The following is a 24,144-nucleotide window of genomic DNA, read 5'->3' as shown; positions in this document are numbered from 1 at the left end:
GCCTATACCACCGTCTGTCTGATCCATCTAAAGATGGTCGCAGCAGAACAGGCAACCCCTTCTTAGGGCCATCCGTGATCACAAACAGTGAATCCGTCTTACAAATTGAATCCGTAGTATTCAAGTATATCCTGATCGCCCGAACTACAATGAATGCCATGCAAATTCTCGAGGATGATTGGGCTAAGGACATAGGAAGGACAATACACTGTCCTTATTCAATGAAACTTTGAAACCACCTTAGAAGGAAGGATGGATTCGGATGAAGAACAACCTTATACCTATGAACCACCAGATCTGGGGAACAACAGGATAATGCAGCCAGTTCTGACACCCTGCGTGCAGAAGTGATAGCCACCAAGAAGACTACCTTCTGGGATAAAGTAAGCAAGGGAATCTCCCTGATATTTTCAAAGGGAGGTGTCTGAAGAACCGACAGCACCAAATTAAGATCCCAGGATGGTAACAGCGCGTGCACTGTCAGAGCCAGGTGTCGCACCCCCTGGATGAAATTCCACACCAAGGAATGAGTAGACAAAAGCTTCTGAAAGAAGATAGCAAATGCTGAAACCAGACCCTTGATAACACTCAAGGCCAGCTTCTGCTCAACTCCCTGTTGCAGAAAGCCAATATTCGGACTACCGAATAAAGATGTAGATGGAACCCAAGGGATTCACACCACACAATATAAGACTTCCATGTACGATGATAATCTTTCTGGAAGTCGCTTTCCTTGTTTTAACTAGAGTAGGAATAACTGAAGCTGACAATCCCTTGTCCTTCAGCACCTGGGTCTCAATAACCAGGCCGTTTAAAACCAGCGATCGTAAAGCAGGATGGAAGATCGGTCCCTGAGACAGTAGATCCTCCCTGAGAGAAAGTCTCCACGGGACGTCCGCCATCAGTCTGACCAAGTCGGCGTAACAAGCTCGACGAGGCCAGTCCGGAGCTGCCAGGATTAATGGAATTCCTTCCTCCTCTATCCTGCGAAGAAGTCTTGGCAGTAACCCAAGAGGAGGGAAGGCATACATTAGCTGGTATTGCCCCCACGGGGCGATCAGTGCGTCTGCGGTTTCTGCTAGAGGATCGCGGGAGCGAGCCACGGATCTCTGAACTTTCCTGTTGAATCGAGATGCCAACAGATCCATATCCGGGGTGCCCCATCGTAGGCACAACTGGTGGAAAACGTCTGGATGGAGGGACCATTCCCCCTGATCCAGAGTCTGACGGCTGAGATAATCTGCCTGCCAATTCTCCACCCCCGGAATGAACACCGCAGAGATTGCTGGAACAAATCGTTCCGCCCAGCGAAGAATGCAAGCCACTTCTTTGGCCGCTCGGACACTCTTGGTGCCCCCCTGGTGATTGACATAAGCCACGGCCGTGGCGTTGTCCGACTTGATCCGAACCGGGCTGCCCTGGAGCTGCTCGGTCCAGTGAATCAGACAAAGTCTGATCGCTCTCAGTTCCAATACATTTATCGGTAACCTGGATTCTTCCGGGGACCAAAGTCCCTGGACAGATAACTGACCGAGAATTCCTCCCCATCCGGATAGACTGGCATCCGTGGTCACTGTCGTCCAATATATTGGCAGAAATGACTTTCCCTGGCTGAGCATCGGAGACCGAAGCCACCAGACCAGAGACTCTCTGGTCTGTTTGCTCAATCGGATCTGATTGTCCAGGGATTCCGGATTCCGATTCCATCTGAGAAGAATCTCTTGCTGAAGAATTCGGGTATGGGACTGGGCAAATGGGACTGCTTCGAAGGAAGCCACCATCAACCCCAGAACCCTCATGCAAGTCCGAAGGGAAGACCAGCTGTTGGATAGTAACAACTGGACTGCTGATTGAATCCTTCGGAGTTTCCCTACCGGAAGAAAAAACTCTTGTCCTGACTGTGTCTAGAATTAGACCCAGATATTCGAGCCTCTGGGTGGGAACCAGAAATGACTTTTGCTGGTTCACCAGCCACCCGAATTCCTGTAAAGAAATCATAGCAATTTCTATGTTTTGTAGCAAGGTCTGAGGAGACTCTGCATGAAGCAGAAGATCGTCTAGGTAACCTAGAATCGATATGCCTCTTTGGCGCAGAAGTGCCAACATTGGGGCCAACACCTTCGTGAAGACCCACGGAGCCGTGGCGAGACCGAAAGGTAACGCCACAAACTGATAGTGGTTCTCTTCTACGGAAAAAGCGTAGAAACCGCTGATGTCCTGCGAAAATGGGAATGTGAAGATATGCGTCCTTGATGTCTATGGACGCTAGGACATCCCCTGGATGCAGAAAGGCTGCTACTGTGCGAATGGACTCCATTCTGAATCTTCTTATGTTGACAAAAGAATTGAGTGCCCTTAAGTCCAAAATTGGACGCACTTTGCCCTCTTTCCTGGGTATTGTAAATAGGTTTGAATAAAACCCTTGAAACCGTTCTGTCCAAGGAACGTGGACTACCACTCCTTGTTGTAGTAAATCTGTGACTGCTCTCCGCAGATCGTCTAAACGATCCGGGGATAGTCGGCTATTGGAAGGGAAGAATCGCGCCGGTGGGAGAGATCGAAACTCGATCTTGTACCCTGACCTTATGACTTCGCAAACCCATCTGTCCGGGATTCTGGAAAGCCATGGATCCGGGAACCGGCGAAGACGTCCCCCCACCCCAATTATGGGTGGGGGCGCACCTTCAGGCTTTGGACGGTTTATCTTCAGGTCTAGAGGGGGCGGGCTTTTGCTTGCCCGACCAACGACCCCTGACGCCTCCTGCAGGAGCTTTGGAGGACTTAATTTTTTCACCCGCGGGACGAAAAAACCTCTTGTGAGCAGAAAAAGAAGGCCCTCGTCTTTGACGAGTTCCTTTACCTTTAAAATTTTGCGGTAAAAAGGTGCTCTTTCCACCCGTGAGATCCTTAATGATCTCATCTAAGTTGGCTCCAAATAGACGCTTTCCTAAAAAGGGGATATTAGTCAATGCTTTTTTGGAACCTTGGTCGGCTAACCAACCTTTTAGCCACAGTGTACGCCTGAGAACCACCGCTGAGACAGATGCTCGCGCCAATAATGAAGTGGCGTCTAACGCCGCATCACACACAAACTGTAACCCCTGTATCATTTGTTCCAACGAATCTGATACCGCCTGAGGGACCTCTTCTAGGTCCCGGCGTAACCACTTGGTCCATACAGTTACAGCCTGCGAAACCAGACCAATAGCAATTATTGGTCTGAAAGCTGATCCAATCAAGGTAAACATGGTGCGAGACATAGCTTCTATCTTGCGATCCACTGGATCTTTAAAAGACGGAGCGTCTTCTAGAGGAATAACCGTGGCTTTATTCAATCTAGCAATTGGTGAATCCACCACAGGTGGTTCTGTCCATTTCTTAATGAGGGTTTCCTCAAACGGATAACGCCTGTTAATGCGTTTAGAAATAGTAGAAATGCGTTTTGGCAGACTCCATTCTTCTTTGATTGGATTGCCAAAACATTTGGACAATGGAAAAACCTTCGCCACTTTGATGCGTTTTTTAGTCCCAAAAGGGATTTCAGTTTCAGCTATTTCTGACGGAATACCCTGTAATCTTAGGGTTTCTTGAACAGATACAATGAGTGCGTTTACCAACGCTTCCTCTCTGGCTATGGCTGATGCCGAAACATCCTCCTCACTGTCTGAAGAGACAGTACCCGAGACACCAATACCAGATGAAGTACCTGCAACTGCAGAAATAGGCTCAGAGTCTGAATCCGAGGTTTCAGATAATAAGGGGTTAGGCGGGGGTCGCTTACTTGCGCCCTGTCCCTGACAAGCCACTTCCACCCGGGACACAAAAGTTTCCATAATAGCGGACAATGATTCAATCGTCAGTGGGGTGCTGGAGGATCCCGCAGACCCCTCGAGGGGATCCGGAGGAGATACATGAGTGGCAGGGTCCATGTTAATTCAGGACACCTTTGCCAGAAAACACAAAAAAACTTTTTTTTTTTTTTTTAATTTTTTTTTTTTTATGTGTCTCCCCCTAGCGCAATAGCGCCCCTCAGAGTACCTGCTTCTCGATCCCACAGAGAGAGAGAGAGGGACCCCCAAGGCTCACCAACCGATGCAGTGAAGTTTCCAACCAACTGCAGTCAGCGTCTGTCTTTTACAGACTGGAAGGAGCTGTTGCTTTTTCCCGGGTAGAAGGACGTGGCTCCGCCCCCTGTGTACGCCTTCCGGCGTTCCCAGCTCTCCACGAGGTAGCTGGGCTCATGAAACATGGCCGCCCCCATACAGGAGACATTAGACTCCAAAAACATGGCGGCCGGCGTGACCTGAGGACATGCATGCACCTGGTCTACGGCAAAATGGCGGCGGACCGCCGAAATCGTTTTTCCCAGCACATCCACCTGCATCTCTGCTAAGAGGCGATATATGGATCTACAGGAGATACACTACAAATAAGGTAGGATTATACCTCCTATGTCTGCTGTAATGTTACAGTCTGCTGGGTAGAGTGTTAGCTCTCAAACCAAGTCCACTTCCCACAAACACATGCTGTATTACAAGGGGGACTTGTAAGTATCAGATATATACTGACCATATATGGAGGGGCCCATAATTCATACTGCCTCATAACGAGGAAAAAAAGAGAACGTTTACTCACCATACCGAACCGACAGGCACCCTCTCTTCACAATACCCTCTCCACCGGGGTGGGGGGTTGTGGATCACTCGGGACGCCTCGACTCTGTGGTTCCTGGCGTCCAAGCGAGACTTTTAACTCGCAAGGTCAGTCCCTCCACTGGGACTCCGTCGCGGCCGACCCAGCGCGGAGCTCTGGTCTGCACGCGCTCGTAGGCAGAAAACCGGGGTGACCACTGGATCTCAACATCCAGCCCGTCGCCCGGCCCCGCATACTTACTTGAATGTGTCGCGGCCGACCAAGCGCAATGCAATGGTCTGCGCGCGCTCGTAGGCCGGCTGGGGTGACCACAAGTGTCGCCCAGTCCGGCATTTTTGCTTGAAGATCTCACAGGAAAAACACTGGAGAAAAACTACCTAAAAAATGTCTTTTTCTTAAAGAAAAAAGTCTTGCCAGGACCAAAAGATCCCAGCAAGGAACTTAGGTCCTTACTCCTGACTAGACAGAAAAAAACTGATTCCCTGTAGCAGAGAGAGGGAGGATATACCCTCAGGGACTGCCCCTAAGGTGGAGCCAGAACGTTTTGTCTTTCTGCCTAGTCCTACTCCTGCGGAGACAACATAACCCAGCTCTTGAGAATCAAGAAGACTACGTCTGTCAATGAGATGTATTCCAGAGAGAAGTCTATAATCCTTCCACTTTATAAAACTCTGGTCCGACCGCATCTGGAGTATTCTGTCCAGTTCTGGTCGCCAGTCCTCAGGAGGGATGTGTTGGAGCTGGAGCGAGTCCAGAGAAGGGCAACTAAACTGATTAGGGGATTGGAGGACCTTAGTTATGAAGAGCGTCTGCAATCGCTTGATTTATTTTCCCTGGAGAAGAGACGCCTGAGGGGGGACATGATAGCAATTTATAAATATCTCAATGGGGATCTCAGCTTAGAAAAAAAGCTGTTCAGTCGAAGGGATTGCATGAGGACTCGAGGGCATACAATGCGATTAGAGGAGAAGCGTTTTAACCTCAGGCAACGTGGGGGGTCCTTTACTGTTAGGGCTACACGATTGTGGAATTCTCTACCACAAGAGGTGGTTTCTGCAGGAAGTATGGTGGCTTTGAGATGATTACAGCCACGCGCGCCTGCACAGGTTGAGCTGGATGGACTGTTGTCTTTGTTCAACCTCGCCTACTATGTAAAGTAGATGGCAAGAATAAACACAAAAAAATAGGAAGTGGTGCAACTTAGAAAATAGCCCTTTGCAGCAATCGCTTCTTTCTATAAAAAAAAAAAAAATTGCCTTTAAATATTGTTTAAGCATTTATTCTGCAGCCATATGACCACCAATATCCCAATCAGGCCTCTTCCTTCACAAGCAGTGGGTGGGATCTGCTATAAGGGGATAAGCAGTAATGTCATGTGACGGCGCTGACAAATCAAAATCCATTTGGTCCGCCCTGGAAATGCTGACAGAGAAGAGGGAGAAGACTGGGAATTTAAAATCCTGGACTGCTGGAGTGGCTGCGGGAGTGTTGATAGCTTGGTAATCCTGGTGGTAAGTACACCAGGGACTGGGGTGAGTAGGGTGTCTGGTGTTAGTTCACCTTTACAATTTTTCTGTAATGGTAAACACTTTAAGCCTAGAGGCCATGTCAGCATTTATTCCTGCCACCAATGCCTATAGGGTGGGGGGCACTGGCATAAATGTGGCAACACTTAGAACAATGGAAAGAAGCAGATCGGAAGACTGACAAGCTGCTGTAAAATCAGCAGCACTACCAAATCATTGACAGCCCTCCACAGGAAAAGGGTTTATGCCCTGCAGACAGCAGTGTACTATATGAACAGTAATTTCGAATCTATCTCACAACTTTTTCGAAGGGACCCAAGATAAACATTCACAAACAACAGAAGCTTGTATGCTGTTTTTGTCATTGCTTTAGGCCCTGTCCACACCGGAGCGTTTTTCAGCTCGTAAAACGCTCATCTCTGAAGTCTCAAAACGCTCAACAAGAAAAATCCCATTCATTTCAATGGCCCCTGTTCACATATGAGCGTTTTGTCACTTGAAGCAAAATGCCTGAAGCTCAAAAAAGTACATGAGCTTCTTTTTTGGCAGAAAACCAAACACTTGTAGCGTTTTTGTTAGATGTCAATGCCTGCCTCCAAACACCTGCAAAAAACACCTGAAAACAATACACTCAGGTGTGAATGGAGCCTTAGGCCCCTTTCACACGGGCTTTCCGATCGGGTCTGCCTGTCAGTTTTTCAGGCGAACCTGATCGGATGCTCCATGTTTCCCTATGGAGCGGCAGATGTCAGCGGTGACCCGCTGCTCTCCGATCCTGTTTGTGAAATCCAGTCAGATGGAATCCCTATTTTCCATCCGTTCGGAGGATCTGATCAGATGAAAACGGACAGGCAGTCCGTTTTCATCCAATCTCCCATAGAGGAGAGCAGGGATCTGACAGGTCTGTCTCTGCAAAGTAAGCGGAGACAGACCTGTCATCCGCCTGCTCAGCGGGGATCGGCAGATCGATCCCTGCTGAGCAAAACTGAGTCCGCCGGGCGGAAAGCCTGTGTGAAAGGACCCTTACAGAGGTTTATGCAGGTTTAATAAATGGCTTTAAAGATATTTTTGAAATCAACTATCATCTTTATAAACTGGTCATACACAGTCAAAATGATTTTTTTTGTGAGAGATGATAACAACATTGATTGATGATAACACATGGGTAAAAATGGTTCTATTTTGACTAATGAAGTAAAATTTTGCAGTTTTTGTCAGGTAAGCTTTTAGTAGATCTTGGCTGATAACACAAATAAATATCTATCCTACCACATTTGCTGAGATGTCCCAGAGCTTTCTTGTATCTTTTAAGATGCTTATCTATAGTGTATCTTTGGTAATTAGACTCCATCTTCTTCAGTGAGTTTAGAAAAGGAAGATACTCTTTAGGGTCCTATGCAAAAATACAGAGAAGAAAAATTACTGGAGATTCATTGGAACAGAACAAAAGATAAGCAAAAACATTCTCATCACAAAAAACATTAAAATTCCTGACTAGTCATTACTGAAATGATCAGAAAATAGAACCAGCAGTGCTTGGTGACTCTCAGTATCAGATCAGACACTTTCCAAAAAGAGAATTGGTCTACAGTTCTGTATATTCATATGCTTGCAAAAGAAAAAATGTGCAATGACGAAGCACAACTAAAGTTTGTTACCAACCTTCTGAGATTTCTCTGCCACCATAATGACCAAATCAAAGTCGTATGTTCCAAGGGAGTGATCATAAAGCTCATTGACATCCACAAGAAATAGCAGGTATTTTAGCGCTTCCTCTGCACTGACATCTTCGTGAGAAGATAATGGATTCTCTATAAAATACATATGCGTTATCAAATACTTCATTACAGTAAAGTAAACTATCAACAAAAGTATTACAAAACTTAATCCTTACTTATGTAGCACCCTCTAGTGCTCAGTCTGGAGTAGGAAAATTTACTTTGGACTCATTGTAGTTGTGTGAGTCTGGTAATTGGTTGGGGGTTACTGTAGGTCAGGCTAGAGGGCTCTACAGGTCATGCCTCTGGTACCTCTCCCTGGTTCTAGAAGCTTGGAGAAGTTTCAAGAAGCTAGTGGGTGGAGGCAGGAGGCCTCTCAGAGTAGCTAGGTCAGCCCATAAATAATATGGTGCCTGGCCAACAAGGGGGGTCAGGTGGAAGATGGAGTGAGGAAGCTGTGTCGTGTAGACTGGGAGGGGACCCCGGGGCTGAGGGCGGACTCTGCCTCCAGGCTGGGAGCTGAGAGAGGAATAAGGACAGAGGGATCTCCACTACCCTACAGGCTGTTCTAGGAGATACCTTGGCTTTCATGGAAGGACCTGGCCTGAACAGTAGTCTCCTCTGAAGCAGCAGGATTTCCAGGGACTGTGTATTTCTATACCCCCTGGGCCAAAAATAATTAAACCTGCCAGATGCAATATGCAGCAAGATTTTCTGGGACTGTGCCAATAAGCAATTACCCTGTACCTTGTCCTGGGACATTTCATCAAGCAGCCAGGTGGGCTGGTATTTTCAAGAGAGGGAGCATAGAGCTCCTGCAAGTCCGGACATTGCTAAAATTCCACCCAGGGGACACAGAGCTCCTAGAAAGTGGATTTCCTTTGCCAAGTCCAAGTAAGACTGTTGCTGTTCGGAGAGAATGCAGTCAAGGATTTGGTCGCTTTTTGTGGTGTGCATAGAGAAGGAAGATGTCCTTACCATTGTTTTTTAAAGCCGGGTACACACTGTTTGTTTCTTTTTTATTAACCATGCCAGGTTAGTTCAGCGATCTCCCCCACTGGGCTGTGGTTTTCTGACAGGGAGATGCTCCAGCCCCCCTGCTAGAACACTCCGATCAGCGCTCCCTGCAACTGGCTGAAAGCACTGATCGGGAGTGGGCTGAATGCTAGTTTTCCAGCATGCACGTCCGACATACACATGGGCTGAATGTGGAGCGTTTTTTTTTTTTCCTCTTTTTAACAGACCACTGTTTCCCGACATTTGGCCTGTTTGTACCCGGCTTAAGTCAAGTTGGGCATCTCATAATCCCAATAAATTAGCCAAGTTATTTTTCTCAATAAAATAACAAAAACAAGCCAGTGGACTGATTATTTGTCTCGGAGAGTTGAAAATGCATGTTGCCTGGCTGGACAGGGGGGACCCAACATCCAGTGGCCCTCTAGGGGGTAGTGCTGCACTTAGAAATCAACAAAATAACGTTGAACCATCCTTAGAGTAAATGTGGTTCATCTACACCTACTGCTAAACCTCAATGCATTATGTGCCGCTTAACTGATAAAAAGGTGAGAAGAGCTTCCTATCACACAAGCTGATTTATAAAAGATTAAAAAAACAAAATAGCACTGCAATTGACAAACAGTATTGTACTTGGGAGTAACCAAGCTTCTGCTCCTGTGATTGGACATTTACTGACACAGGGGAGCCAGAGCTGCAGGATGATATGACTGCCCTGGAGGAGAAGTATACAGATCTTTTATAACAGGTTTGGCAGAATAGGTGGTGGAGGGATGGGGGTACATTTTTAGGAACAGATACAGTTAGACTAGCCATACATGGTTCGAACCATTAATGGGCAGACTGAATGTACCAAGTTGATCGATCAATCAACTTGGGTACAACCAGCCTGCCTCGATCAATCAACTTGGGTACACAACCAGCCTGCCGAACTCTCTTGTGATTATCACTGTCTTCCCCTGGTGGGGATGGCTGCTCCTCCCGCCGGGAGAAGACAACGGCACAGCAGGAGGGGTTCCCGCATCAACAAGGTGTTGATGGTGGAAATCGGTGGTTGCAGGAAAGAAATTTGCTCTATTTATGGTTGGTTCCACTTTAACTCAAGAAAGTACCTTCAATTTTTTTCAGCCTCCTCCAAATTGTTTCTTTCTGTTGTGATTTGTCACCCTGTTAGAGGGTGGCTACTAGGTTCATGGTCCAACTGCACATAGGATTGTAATCACTCACTCCCAAGATGGACAAGATACTATGGGATTTATAGTATGCATAAGGCAGTGCACATGAGCGCAACTAATTTGCACTGCTCATTTCAAACAAACGTAAGGAGAGGAGAAGGAGGGGTTCGGAAGCTCACAGAGGGTGTTACAAGGAGGCAGAAAAGAACAGTAAAAACTATTAAAAATAGTTCAAAAAGGGCCAATAAAGTGGTTGTAAAGTCAGAAGGTTTCTTATCCTAATGCATTCTATGCATTAAGATAAAAAACCTTCTGTGTGCAGCAGCCCCCCTAATACTTACTTGAACCCCCTCTCGATCCAGCGATGCCTACGACTGTCTCAGCCATCCGGGACTCTCCCCCCCCCCCCATCACTGGCCAAGACACAGCAGCAGCGCCATTAGCTCCCACTGCTGTCAAAGTCAGTTAGCAAATGAGGAAAGAGAGGGGGTGGGGCGGGGCTGAACCGCAGCTCCATGTCTGAATGGATACAGGGAGCTGTGATTCGGCTCAAGTGCCCCCATAGCAAGCTGCTTGCTTTGGGGGCACTCAAAGGAAGGGAGAGGCCAGGAGACACAAAGAGAGACCTAAAATAAGGAGGATTGGGGCTGCTTTGTACAAAACCAACTGTACAGGGGAGGCAAGTAAAACATATTTGTAAAATCTCGTTTAAAAAAAAAAAAAAAAATCACTTTAGGTAGTGGATGTGAATGGATTTTTTTGTTGAATAAGGATATGGTTTAGTGTCACCAAGTACAAAGAAATAAAAATAAAAAAAATGCTTATTATTGTGCTTTGTTAATGCTTAGAGAATGCATAAAAGGTAGAAAAAACAACAACTTTGCAATCACTTAAAGTAGTAATTAAAGGGAAACAATCACGCACGGTTCATGGAGGCTGTAATTACTGAACCGGCTGGAACAAGTATAGAATGCTCATTATTGTGAAAGTAATTCTGACATTTTTCGGACACTCGTTAACAGCATGCTTTTTCCAAGACTATGAAACATACCAAAGCCAAACACAGTGAGGTTGATTTACTAAAACTAGAGAGAGTGCAAAATCTGGTGCAGCTCTACATGGTGGCCAATCAGCTTCTAACTTCACCTTTTTTAATGAAGCTTTGACAAAAAAAAATAAAAAAACTGGAAGCAGATAGGTTTGTAAACAGAACTGCACCAGATTTTGCACTCTCAAGTATTAGTAAATCAACCCCTCTGAGACATCTAGCATTTTCTAAATGAAGGCTACAACGGCAGCCCCCAATACTTCTCTCATAAAAACTTAGAATGGAGAAGGTGCATATAATCTATCTCTTCTACTAAGGCCCCTTTTCACACTTATGCGACCTAAAAGTCACGTGATTTTGTTGCCACAATTTTACCCCGATTTTGACTGGACTTGAAGCAATGCCTATGTCTTTGGACCTCAAAACGCATTAAAATCGTTCCAAAGTAGTGCAGGGACTACTTTGAAGCCGTACAGATATGAACGTACTCATTGAAAATCATGGAGTCCGACTTGTCATGCGACTTTGCAGTCCCAAATCGTAGGACAAGTCGCACAGTGTGAAAGGGGCCTAAACAAACAAAAGAGGAGATTCTTTTTACAGCATAACTCAAAATAGAGAAACAAATATTTCTTTCAAACATCTAGGCATCTGAAGGTTTGCAGTGTCCCTCAGACAGATACAGTGGGTACGGAAAGTATTCAGACCCCCTTAAATTTTTCACTCTTTGTTATATTGCAGCCATTTGCTAAAATCATTTAAGTTCATTCTTCTTCCTCATGAATGTACACATAGCACCCCATACTGACAGAAAAACACAGAATTGTTGACATTGTTGCAGATTTAGTAAAAAAGAAAAACTGAAATATCACATGGTCCTAAGTATTCAGACTTATATATTTAACTCAGGTGCTTTCCATTTCTTCTGATCATCCTTGAGATGGTTCTACACCTTCATTTGAGTCCAGCTGTGTTTGATTATACTGATTGGACTTGATTAGGAAAGCCACACAATGCCACACACCTGTCTATATAAGACCTTCCAGATCACAATGCATGTCAGAGCAAATGAGAATCATGAGGTCAAAGGAACTGCCTGAAGAGCTCAGAGACAGAATTGTGGCAAGGCACAGATCTGGCCAAGGTTACAAAAAGATTTCTGCTGCACTTAAGGTTCCTAAGAGCACAGTGGCCTCCATAATCCTCAAATGGAAGACGTTTGGGACGACCAGAACCCTTCCTAGAGCTGGCCGTCCGGCCAAACTGAGCTATCGGGGGAGAAGAGCCTTGGTGAAAGAGGTAAAGAAGAACCCAAAGATGCAGTCAGGAGATGGGAGAAAGTTGTAGAAAGTCAACCATCACTGCAGCCCTCCACCAGTCGGGGCTTTATGGCAGAGTGGCCCGACGGAAACCTCTCCTCAGTAAGACACATGAAAGCCTGCATGGAGTTTGCTAAAAAACACCTGAAGGACTCCAAGATGGTGAGAAATAAGATTCTCTGGTCTGATGAGACCAAAATAGAACTTTTTGGCCTCAATTCTAAGTGGTATGTGTGGAGAAAACCAGGCACTGCTCATCACCTGTCCAATACAGTCCCAACAGTGAAGCATGGTGGTGGCAGCATCATGCTGTGGGGGTGTTTTTCAGCTGCAGGGACAGGACGACTGGTTGCAATCGAGGGAAAGATGAATGCGGCCAAGTACAGGGATATCCTGGACAAAAACCTTCTCCAGAGTGCTCTGGACCTCAGACTGGGCCGAAGGTTTACCTTCCAACAAGACAATGACCCTAAGCACACAGCTAACATAACAAAGGAGTGGCTTCACAACAACTCCGCGACTGTTCTTGAATGGCCCAGCCAGAGCCCTGACTTAAACCCAATTGAGCATCTCTGGAGAGACCTAAAAATGGCTGTCCACCAACGTTTACCATCCAACCTGACAGAACTGGAGAGGATCTGCAAGGAGGAATGGCAGAGGATCCCCAAATCCAGGTGTGAAAGACTTGTTGCATCTTTCCCAAAAAGACTCCTGGCTGTATTAGATCAAAAGGGGGCTTCTACTAAATACAGAGCAAAGGGTCTGAATACTTAGGACCATGTGATATTTCAGTTTTTCTTTTTTAATAAATCAACAATGCAACAATGTCAACAATTCTGTGTTTTTCTGTCAGTATGGGGTGCTATGTGTACATTCATGAGGAAGAAGAATGAACCTAAATGATTTTAGCAAATGGCTGCAATATAACAAAGAGTGAAAAATTTAAGGGGGTCTGAATACTTTCCGTACCCACTGTATATTGAATTGCATATGCTGTACATTGATACCCCATGTGTGCAGGATTACCTGCTCCTTAGGACACTGTATCCAGGGCCGGTGCTACCACTAGGTGAACTAGGCAGCCGCCTAGGGCGTACTGCCACCTAGGGCGCAGCCATGGCCAGTGCCACATTTTTCTCCTGTCACCTCCTTATCCCCGGTGGATGTCACCTCTAGAGAGGGGGGCAGTGTGTACAGGAAGGGGGGTGTAGGGTTAAAGGGGGGCAGTGTGTATAGGAAGGGGGTGTAGGATTCAAGAGGGCAGTGTATACAGGAAGGGGAGTGTAGGGTTAAAGGGGGCATTATGTGTAGCAAAGAGGGCAATATGTACAGTTTTTTATTTTTGGGGGGGGGGCGCAAGTAGCTGGTCTTGCCTAGGGCGCAAAACAGTCTAGCACCGGCCCTGACTGTATCCTATAGCTTGCTGTCTATTTCTACTCTGTAATGATTGCTATCTTTCTTTGCAAATTAATAAATATGCAATTAAAAAAAAATAAAATAAAATACAGACAGTACATTCTCTTGTGCTTCAATGGTATTACCTCATGGAAAGCCTATGGACAAGTTTCTGTCTTGCAGATTTTCATTAAAAACAATACACTTTTTTGTATGGCTAATAATCCAATCCAAACCCCAGCCCAAACTTTTTCTTTAGCCACCTCACCTCCGGAAGGTTTACTCCCCTTCCTAGACCAGGCCATTTTTTGCGATACGGCACTGCATTAATTTAACTGACAACTGCGTGGCCATGCAACACTGTACCCAAATAAAATGTGTCCTTTTCCCCCCCCACAAATAGAGCTTTCTTTTGGTGGTATTTGATCACCTCTGCGGTTTTTTTTTTTTTGCGCTATAAAAAAAAAAAAAACCCCAACAATTTTGAATAAAAAAAAACAATATTTTTTACTTTCTGCTCTAAAACACATCCAATAAAAAAATGTCAAAGATCAAACTTCTTCATCATTTTAAGCCAATATGTATTCTGCTACATATTTTTGGTAAAAAAAAAAAAAAAAACACCAATAAGCGTTTATTGACTGGTTTGCGCAAATGTTATAGCTTCTACAAACTATGGAATATTTTTATTTATTTATTTTTACTAGTAATGGCAGCAATCAGCGACTTATAGTGGGACTGCAATATTGCGGCGGACAATATCGAACACCTGACACTTTTTCGGGGTCCAGTGACATTTTTACAGTAATCAGTGCTAAAAATATGCACTGTCAATGTACTAATGACTTTGGCAGGGAAGGGGAGTAACATCAGGGGCGACTAAAAGAAACTGTTGTTTCTTACTCACTGTGGGGGAGGTGCTTTGACTAGGAGAAGGCAAAGATCAGTGTTCCTGCTTTGCAGAAAAACAGGATCAATACCTTTGACCGCTGACAGAACGACATCCTGCCTTTTTTTCGTTGTGCCTGTGTCCTGTGTAATAGGCACGTGCCGGCGGGCATCGAGTCCGTGGCACTCGCCGCTGGGCTCCTGCTGTGTGTAATCACAGCAGGAGCAGGTCACCAGCAGTGTGCGCAGGCCCAGATGTCAGATCATGCACTAGGTACGTGATCTGGCGCAGAGCGGCCGCCCTGCCACAGTGGTCCTCAAGTGGTTAATTAGATAGAGGGGAAGGGTTTAAAACTTTGTCAGGGTTTTATTGTCCACTGAGTACTTGCTTTCTGATGCCTTATGTGATGCTGTCTTCAAAATAAACACATGAAACGCATCTATTTGGAGTGCTGATGACATCTTTGCAATAAATTCACTTTCAAGTGGAATTCTGAGATGCAGTGGCAGCTTCAGGGGAGTGAAGAGAGAGCTCTGACAACGGCTAGTAAAGCCTGGAGCACTGATTTCACCCATAGGCTTCAATGGTCCACCCATTGTCAGCACTTCCTCCTCTCCCCTGCAGCAGCGCTAGCTGACACAGGGGAAGAGAATCCTGTGACTGGACCAGAGCGGCCTGAAAATAGGCATATATAAACATCTTTCTTACACAGGTTAGTAAGCATTCCTGTTGGTAGACGGGGTGGACAATTTAGGGAGAAGTTAGGGTTAACCAGGAATTCTACTTTAACCACCTCCCGCCCGGGCCATTGTACATATATGGCCGGGTGGGAGTCTCGTCCTTCTAATCGGACGTTCCGGAACGTCCTTCAGAAGGAGAGAGATCGCGCCGCCGCGAGCACGCGCAGCGGCGCGATCTCGATGTGCCTGTGTCCCTAGGACACAGAGCAAAAAGACTCGGCAGGAGGGCCCTGTGATTGGCCCTCCTGATCACATGACGACTGTGTCCAATCACAGCCGTCATGTAATGTCAATACAGCCGTTGTAACGGCTTCGATCTCTTCTCCTCCTGACAGATCCTGTCAGTGAGGAGAAGAGAAGAGGATCGATTCTGCAGCTGGGGTGATCAGTGAGTATTTCTAATTACTCACTGATCACAGGGGGGGGGTCTGTGCTGGTAATCAGATGATTGATTACCAGTGCAGCCCTGGGGGGAGGGGGTGCCACTAGAGCCACCAGGGATGCCCACCCATGACCACCAGGGATGCCCACCATGGCCACCAGGGATGGCAAACAGGGCTCAGAGAGCCTGCCAGTGGAGCCCCCTATCAGTGCTGCCCACCAATGCCATCTATCAGTGTTGCCCACCAGTGCCCGTTATTGCCATCTATCAGTGCCGCCCACCAGTGCCCATTATTGCCCACCAGTGCTGCCTATCAGTGCCCATCAGTGCCCCCCATCAGTGCTGCCCATCAGTGCCACCTATCAGTGCCCATCAGTGCCGCCTATCAGTCCCCATCAGTGCTGCCTATCAGTGCCCATCAGCGCTGCCTATCAGTGCCCACCAATACTGCATATCAGTGCTCACCAATACTGCATATCAGTGCTATCTATCAGTGCCACATATCAGTGCCCATCAGTGCTGCATATCAGTGCTACCTATCAGTGCTCATCAGTGCTGCATTTCAGTGCCACCCCATCACTGCCACCCCATCAGTGTCTCCTCATCAGTGCGGCGTCATCAGTGCAGGAAAAAACGTATCTATTTACAAAATTTTATAACCTAAACAAAAAAACTTTGTGCACCAAAAAAGAAAAAACCTTGCGGTGATCAAATACCACCAAAAGAAAGCTCTATTTGTGGGGAAAAAATGACACAAATTTGGTTTAGGTACAGTGTTGCATGACTGCGCAATTGTCATTCAAAATGCAACAGCGCTAAAAGCTGGAAATTGGTCTGGGAAGGAAGGGGGTTTAAGTGCCCAGTATTGAGGTGGTTAAAAACACACATAAAAAAAATATTATTCAAGATTATGACAAGATCTTTATTCGTTCTTTTTTTTTTTTACCTCTGAGTTCGTGTACTTTTTGAAGAGCGATTTCCAATTCTGGGATCGTTTTACGGACATAAGATGTGAGGATTGATAAGAAGTATCTTAGGGGATAAAGGGAGAAGGATTATTCATATTGTCAGACGTAATGTGTTATAGTCTAGCAACAAAGATTCGGAAACACAGGTAAGCATTCAGAAAGCATGAAAAACCATGCAGATACACACAGTTTTTTGTTCTGTATTGTCCAATAAGGTTAAGGTGTTGCATATAACAAACAAATTGCAGATATCAAACATTTCAGAAGACTTTTTTTCATGCCGGTTGTAAAATGACTACCAGCAACACATTTTTTCCTCTTAAATTTAGCACAAATTTTAGTACAAATCAAAGTAACAAAGCCAAAAGGCCAATGAGGAAATTATGTAATATTTTTTTTTCAGCAAGGCAAAGCAAAAACTGAATTTTTGTAAAATCTTACCTGTAAAATTCCTTTCTCTGAGTCCTCCGACAGTCGCCGCCTCTTCATATTCGTCACAATGAGGTTATTAACCTTTGCTCCGTAGGAGTAGCTAGGCAACATAATATGTTAATATCAAAGCTTTTAGCATACCCCACCCCTAGGGGGTGGTCCCCTCAGTCAATACATGACATGCATTCCTACCTCAGTTTCAGTAGTATAGCAGTAGAGTACATAAACAAACCCCAAAAGAGGGGCGGGGGTGGCGACTGTCGGAGGACTCAGAGAAAGGAATTTTACAGGTAAGATTTTACAAAAATTCAATTTTCTCTTACGTCCTCCGACAGTCGCCGCCTCTTCATATTCGTCACAATGGGGACGTCCCAAAGCAGTGTAGACATGAGGGGTGGGAAACCAGCAGCCGTGCCTAAGGCAACGCAATACCCACATCAGAGAAAAGAACCTTACCAAAGGAAGGAAACCAACTGGGCAACATGAAAAAACTTGCTCAACAGGAGCAACAACCCAGGAAAACAAATAACCTAGGGATAAAAAAAAAAAAACATCCCAACAGCCAAGGGTCCAAGAAAAAACAAGGAACCCTAAGGCAACGCCGCACAAAGAACCTTGCGGCCAAAGGAAGCATCCGCCAATGCCTGAACATCCACTTTGTAGAATTTTGAGAAGGTGTGAACGGACGACCAAGTCGCCGCCTTACACACCTGGGCCACAGAAGCCCGATGATGACAGGCCCAAGACGTACTCAGAGATCTTGTAGAGTGCGCCTTCACAGGCATGGGGGGAACTTTCCCCTTCAAAGCATAGGCCTGTTCAATGTCCTGTCTGATCCATTTGGCGATGGTAGAAGCCGACGCCGCCATGCCCTTCCGAGGCCCCTCTGGAAGAACAAATAGAGAATCCGTCTTGCGAAAGGATTCAGTCGATGATAGGTAAACCCTGATCGCCCGAACAACATCCAAGGAATGCAAAGCCACCTCCTTTGGATGTTTAGGCTTTGCGCAAAGCGAAGGCAAGACAATGTCCTCATGGAGGTGAAATTCCGAAATCCTTTTTGGAAGGAAAGACGGGTTAGGTCGCAAGACCACCTTATCCAAGTGAACCACCAAATACGGAGATCTGCAGGACAAAGCAGCCAGCTCCGACACCCTACGAGCCGAGGTGATTGCCACCAAAAAGGCGACCTTCTTGGACAACATAGACAACGAGATCTCCCTGATTTTTTCAAAGGGAGCATGTTGCAACACGGACAGAACAAGATTCAAGTCCCATGGAGGCAAAGGCTCCCTCCTAGGAGGGACCAGATGCCGCACCCCTTGAACAAAGGTGCCAACCAAAGAATTAGACGCCACAGGGCGTTGAAAGAGAACGGCCAGAGCAGAAATCTGACCCTTAATCGTGGCCAACGCCAAACGCTGGTCCACGCCCGTTTGAAGAAAAGCCAACACCCTTGATACCGAGTATGAGCGAGGGGAATACCCCCTGGACTCACACCAAGCAAAATAGGCCTTCCAAGCACGGTAGTAAACCTTCCCCGAAGAGGACTTTCTAGCCTTGATCAAAGTGTGAATGACCTCAGGGGAGAGACCCCTATCCTTCAGGATCTGGGTTTCAACAGCCAGGCCGTTAAAGCCAGCGACTGTAAAGCAGGATGGAATATCGGCCCTTGAGACAGGAGATCTTCTCGAAGAGGCAGACGCCACGGAGCGTCGACCGCCAGATTCACGAGGTCTGCGTACCAAGACCGGCGAGGCCAGTCTGGTGCCACCAGAATCACCGTTTTCGGTTCCGAGGCCAACCTGCGAAGGAACCTGGACAGTAGCTGAATCGGTGGAAAGGCATACATCAGACGATACTGATGCCAGGGCGCCACTAACGCGTCTGAGGCGTCTGCCCGAGGATCGCGCGTCCCTGCCAGGAACCTTCCCACCTTGTTGTTCAGACGAGATGCGAACAGGTCCACATCTGGGGACCCCCACTTCTCGCACAACATCAGAAAGACATACGGGTGAAGGGACCATTCTCCCTGGTCCAGGGTCTGGCGGCTCAGATAATCCGCCTTCCAGTTCTCCACCCCCGGAATGTGAACAGCAGAAATCGCCGGGACGTGCGTCTCGGCCCAAGATAGAATGTCGGCTACTTCCCGAGCCGCTCGGGCACTCCTGGTGCCCCCTTGGTGGTTGATGTAGGCCACCGCTGTGGCATTGTCCGTCTGCACCCGAACCGGACAGCCCTGCAGCCTGTCCGACCAACGCCGAAGGCAGAGATTTATCGCTCGCAATTCCAGAATGTTGATCAGAAGGGAGGACTCCTCCTCCGACCAAGTTCCCTGGGCAGACAGAACGCCCAGAACACCACCCCAGCCCGACAGGCTGGCATCCGTGGTGATCACTGTCCACGAGCAAGGGCGAAAGGACTTGCCCCCCGACACCGCCGGGGACTGGAGCCACCACAGAAGGTCCCTTCTGGCGCGATGACAATGAAATCTGGAGATCCAGAGATTGCGGTCGTCCGTCCCACCTGGCCAGAATCTCCCTTTGGAGACCCCGCGTGTGAAACTGGGCAAAGGGAATCGCCTCAAAAGCCGAGACCATCAGCCCCAGACACCTCATGCACGTCCGGAGGGACGAGTACTGAACGTCCCTGGGGGACCCGACTTCTTCCTGAAGCTTCCGGAGCTCGTCTTCCGGCAGGAAGACCTTCGCCTGAACAGAGTCCAGGATCATTCCCAGGTAAGGAAGACGAACCGACGGACACAGCGTCGACTTCGGAAAATTTATCGTCCAACCGAACTCCTGCAGAGTCTGCATCGTGATGGACAGGTCGTTCACCAGATCCTGACTGGTCGCAGACCGAACCAGAATATCGTCCAGATACCCCAGGACCGAGATGCCCTGGGCTCTCAACAAAGCCAGAACCGGCGCAAGCACCTTGGTGAAAACCTGCGGAGCCGAAGCGAGACCAAAGGGTTACGCCACGAATTGGTAGTGATCCTCCGCAATGGCGAATCGAAGGTACTGCTGGTGACCCTCGAAAATGGGAATGTGAAGGTACGCATCCTTCAAGTCGGTGGAGGCCATGAATTCCCCCGGAACCAGGGCAGCCACCACTGATCGCAGGGATTCCATGCGGAACTTGCGAACCCGCACAAGCGGTTCAGAGCTTTCAAGTCCAGAATCGGACGTACCTTGCCCTCCTTTCTGGGCACAGTGAACAGATTTGAATAGAACCCCCGAAATCTGTCCCGATGAGGCACCGGAATCACCACTCCCTGAGCCCGCAGGTCCCGCACCGCCAGGTGCAGATCCCGCAATCGCTCCGGAGACAGCTGAAGATTTGAGGGAAAAAATCTGCCCGCCGGCCGAGAGAGAAACTCGATCTTGTCCCGAACGCAGGCCAGCCAGGGTTGAAGAAAACCGAGCAAACGTCCCCCCACCCCAGAACTGGGTGAGGGCGCCCCTTCAGGCCGTATTGTTATGGGCAGCGGACCCGGACTGGCCGGACTTCTGCTTACCTGCCCACGGCTTTTTCTGGGAGCCTTGTCCCTTGAAGGGCTTACCCTTATAGTGCGACCGAAAGGCACGAAAGGACCCCTGAGAGGGTCTAAACAAAGTATTCTTCTTACCGCGAACAAACTTAGACTTGTGAGTCTGGGGCAAAAGAGTACTCTTACCCCCAGAAATACCCTTTATCAGAGTATCCAAAGATGCGCCAAAAAGGCGAGATCCCGCGTAAGGCAAATTAGCCAAAGTCTTGCGAGAAGATTGGTCAACAGACCAACAACACCGCCACACTCTGCAGACGCGCAGCCAAAGGGACCATATCTAGGTCCGCATCACACAAATTCATGACACCCTGATGAATCTGATCCACCATAGCCAATGTTGATGGCGAGGCAGAGTCAGTCACCAGGGTGCGCCTGAGCACCTGCGTCCAATCGGCAATAGCCTGGGCTGCCATAATGGAAGCAAAAATAGGCTTCAGCATAGAGCCCGCAACCGTATAAGAGTGATGGGCCAGAGACTCCAATCTCCTGTCCGTAGGGTCCCGGAACACCGGGGTATCCTCAGCAGGGATCGCAGTGGATTTATTCAAAATCGCCACCGCGTGATCCACCTGAGGCGGCACACACCAACGCTCATCAGTAGCTGCTGTAAAAGGATAACGCAGCTCGAACCTACTTGGCACAGCAAAAGGCTTCTTTATGTTGCGCCATTGCTCCTCAACAGCGCGCTGAAATTCCGTAGAGCAAGGAAAAACCTGCGACATTGTGCGTTTCCTTTGCGTCCCGTACGAGGACATCAAAACAGGAGGACACGGTTCATCCTCCAAAAGCAGCGTTTGCTTGATAGAAGCAACCAACTCATCCATGAGTGCAAGCTCTTCAGACGAGCCAGGGGGAGAATTATCAACCCCTTCCACCTCAGCCTCCCCTTCAGACCCCGCAAGGTCTAGAGATGAGCGAGACCCTGAGAAGGGCACTCCAGCCATAGCATCCCCATCGCCCTCTGAATCAGAGGAAATTGACACTCTGGGCCTTTTTGTGGATCGATCAGCCACCAGCATCTGCACCTGAGCAGCTAGGTTAGCCACAATAGTAGCCAGATCAGTCCCCTCGGGGGAAGCAGCAGCCCCTTGGCCCCCTACCAAGGAGGGAGGAAACTTGCTTTCCTGAGAATCCATGCCCCAGTAACTTAGGAAAAAAAGGAGTACTGCCCCTTTAAGGTCGCGGCGATCGTAGCCCACCGCACTCACAGAATACACTGACCCCCACAGGGATAGGAATACAAGGCAAAGAATACAGGAATATGGAAAGGTAAAACCTGGAGGGATCACAGAGGCTGCTGCACCGATCGCTGTCCCAGAGGAAAAGGAAGTGATGCAAGGCTGACCGCCCTTATGAAGCCTATGTAAAGGCTACACAAACATGGCCGCTGGCTGAGGCTCCATAGGCAGATACAGAAAAACAGTGCTGACATGAGGCCGGATCGATCGCCGCCAAAATGGCGGCGCTTGCCGCCAAAAACGCCGCTCTTTTCACACAGGACCGGCCACCATAGCTAGCTGTAAAAAAATGGCGGACCGCAGCAGCGGTCGCCGCACAGTATGCTCCAAAAACTCTGCACAAGCATGTCACACATAGCATACAGCATGTCTCACAGAACTCTCAGCCTGTTACACAGAGCAGAGCAGGAGAGCCCCCCCTCCCTCTTCAGCCCACAGAAAGGCAGCTAGTACTGACAGGGAGCTCAAAGATTTTTCACAGACATGCAGGGTCCCACAGTCCCAGACTGACACCCAAAACAGACAGGTCCCCACACAGAATACACTTACCATCCGGATGGCGTGGGGAACCCGCACAAGTGATCAAACCGCTGCACTAGGGACAGGGAGAGTCGCAGCCAGGACGCAGTGGACCTGCGGTGCGAAACCGCAAATGGAGTCCGGTGAGGTAGCCACCTCACCGCAGCATCCCTGCAGCGAACAGGGATGGGTCGTTCACAAATGCCAGGGAAACCTGAGCTGAACGCTCGATGGCAGGCTGGGAAGCCACTGGCCCTGAACCCCGGGTACCCAGGGAGGCCAGCCCGAGACCCAGCTCCGCATGATCATCTTCATCCGAAGATCTAAACTAATGCTGAAAAATAACAGCTAAGTAAAGAAGAGAAAATACTTGAAATACAATCAAAAAAAGAGAATAGAGGCTGAGACTGAAATCCCAGCACAGGGAAGCCTGCTAACTCCTGAGCTAGACAAATGAAACTGAGGTAGGAATGCAGGAAGCAGGAGGGTATTGACTGAGGGGACCACCCCCTAGGGGTGGGGTATGCTAAAAGCTTTGATATTAACATATTCTGTTGCCTAGCTACTCCTACGGAGCAAAGGTCAATAACCCCATTGTGACGAATGTGAAGAGGCGGCGACTGTCGGAGGACGTAAGAGAAATAATATTTTTAACTTAAAGTGACTGCAAATTCTATCAATAATTACCTCCTCAGTGGTTTTGCGCAAAGCAGCCCAGATCCTCCTCTTTTTGGGTCCCTCTTTGGTGCTCCTGGCCCCTTCCTCATGTTGAGTGCCCCCACAGCAAGCAGCTTGCTATGGGGGCAACCGAGCTGAGCTGCAGCTCCGTGTATCCATTCAGATATGGAGCTGCTGTTCGGCCCCACCCCCACTCTCTCCTGATTGGCTAACTTAGTGTGATTGACAGCAGTGGGAGCCAATAGCGCCGCTGCTGTATCTTAGCCAATCAGGAGAGCGAGAACAGCTGAAGCACTCATGCACATCCCTGGATAGAGAGGGGGCTCAGGTAAGTATTAGGGGAGTTGCTTCACACAGAAGAATTTTTATCTTAATGCATAGAATGCATTAAGATAGGAAAAAAACCTTCTGACTTTACAATCACTTTAACTCTAAACCCTTATATTAGTACCACACAGAACAGAGGAGCTTTGGTCTTACCCATGGATTATATGCAGCTACCTTCAGGTTAATGGACACTGGCAAAACAAAAAAGTTACAGGGAAATCCCCTATATAACCCCCTCCCACTCCCAGCAAGCCTGCTTTTTGTAGCAAGCAATATGGATATCATAAATAACAGAGGGAAGGGACCTGTTTCCTGTACTACTGAACTTCAAGAAAACGATTTTACAGGTAAGGCCTGGTTCATATCTGTGTGGTGTGCTTTAGGTGAACTACCATTAAGCTCTATATAATATGCACAGGAGGAGCAATGTGTGCAACACCCTGCACAAAGGCCTTAACAAAGGAATTAAGAGACCGTCAGTCTCTGAAACAGGATGGCCAGAACCAAGAGTACTTACTAGGACTTTCCTATCCTTGCAGCAATGCTGGTGCAATAATCGACTATTTGAGA

The 24,144-nt window shown here is 47.7% G+C and overlaps 1 protein-coding gene across 1 annotated transcript in view; it reads right to left on the bottom strand.

The window, feature by feature from the left end:
* ELP1 (elongator acetyltransferase complex subunit 1) overlaps positions 1-24,144 on the bottom strand; it is a 153,617-nt gene that overhangs the window by 50,039 nt on the left and 79,434 nt on the right. The window contains exons 24-26 of the mRNA XM_082243694.1: positions 16,806-16,891; positions 7,842-7,990; positions 7,449-7,572 (exon numbers count right to left, since the gene is read on the bottom strand). Coding sequence (XP_082099820.1) covers positions 7,449-7,572; positions 7,842-7,990; positions 16,806-16,891 — 359 coding nt within the window. The remainder of the gene's footprint in view (positions 1-7,448; positions 7,573-7,841; positions 7,991-16,805; positions 16,892-24,144) is intronic.

Source organism: Pelophylax lessonae, assembly GCF_965119305.1.
Source record: "Pelophylax lessonae genome assembly, chromosome: 1".
Lineage (NCBI taxonomy): Eukaryota > Metazoa > Chordata > Amphibia > Anura > Ranidae > Pelophylax > Pelophylax lessonae.
Note: the sequence above shows the minus strand (reverse complement) of the source record. Positions and strands in the feature narration are given on the sequence as shown.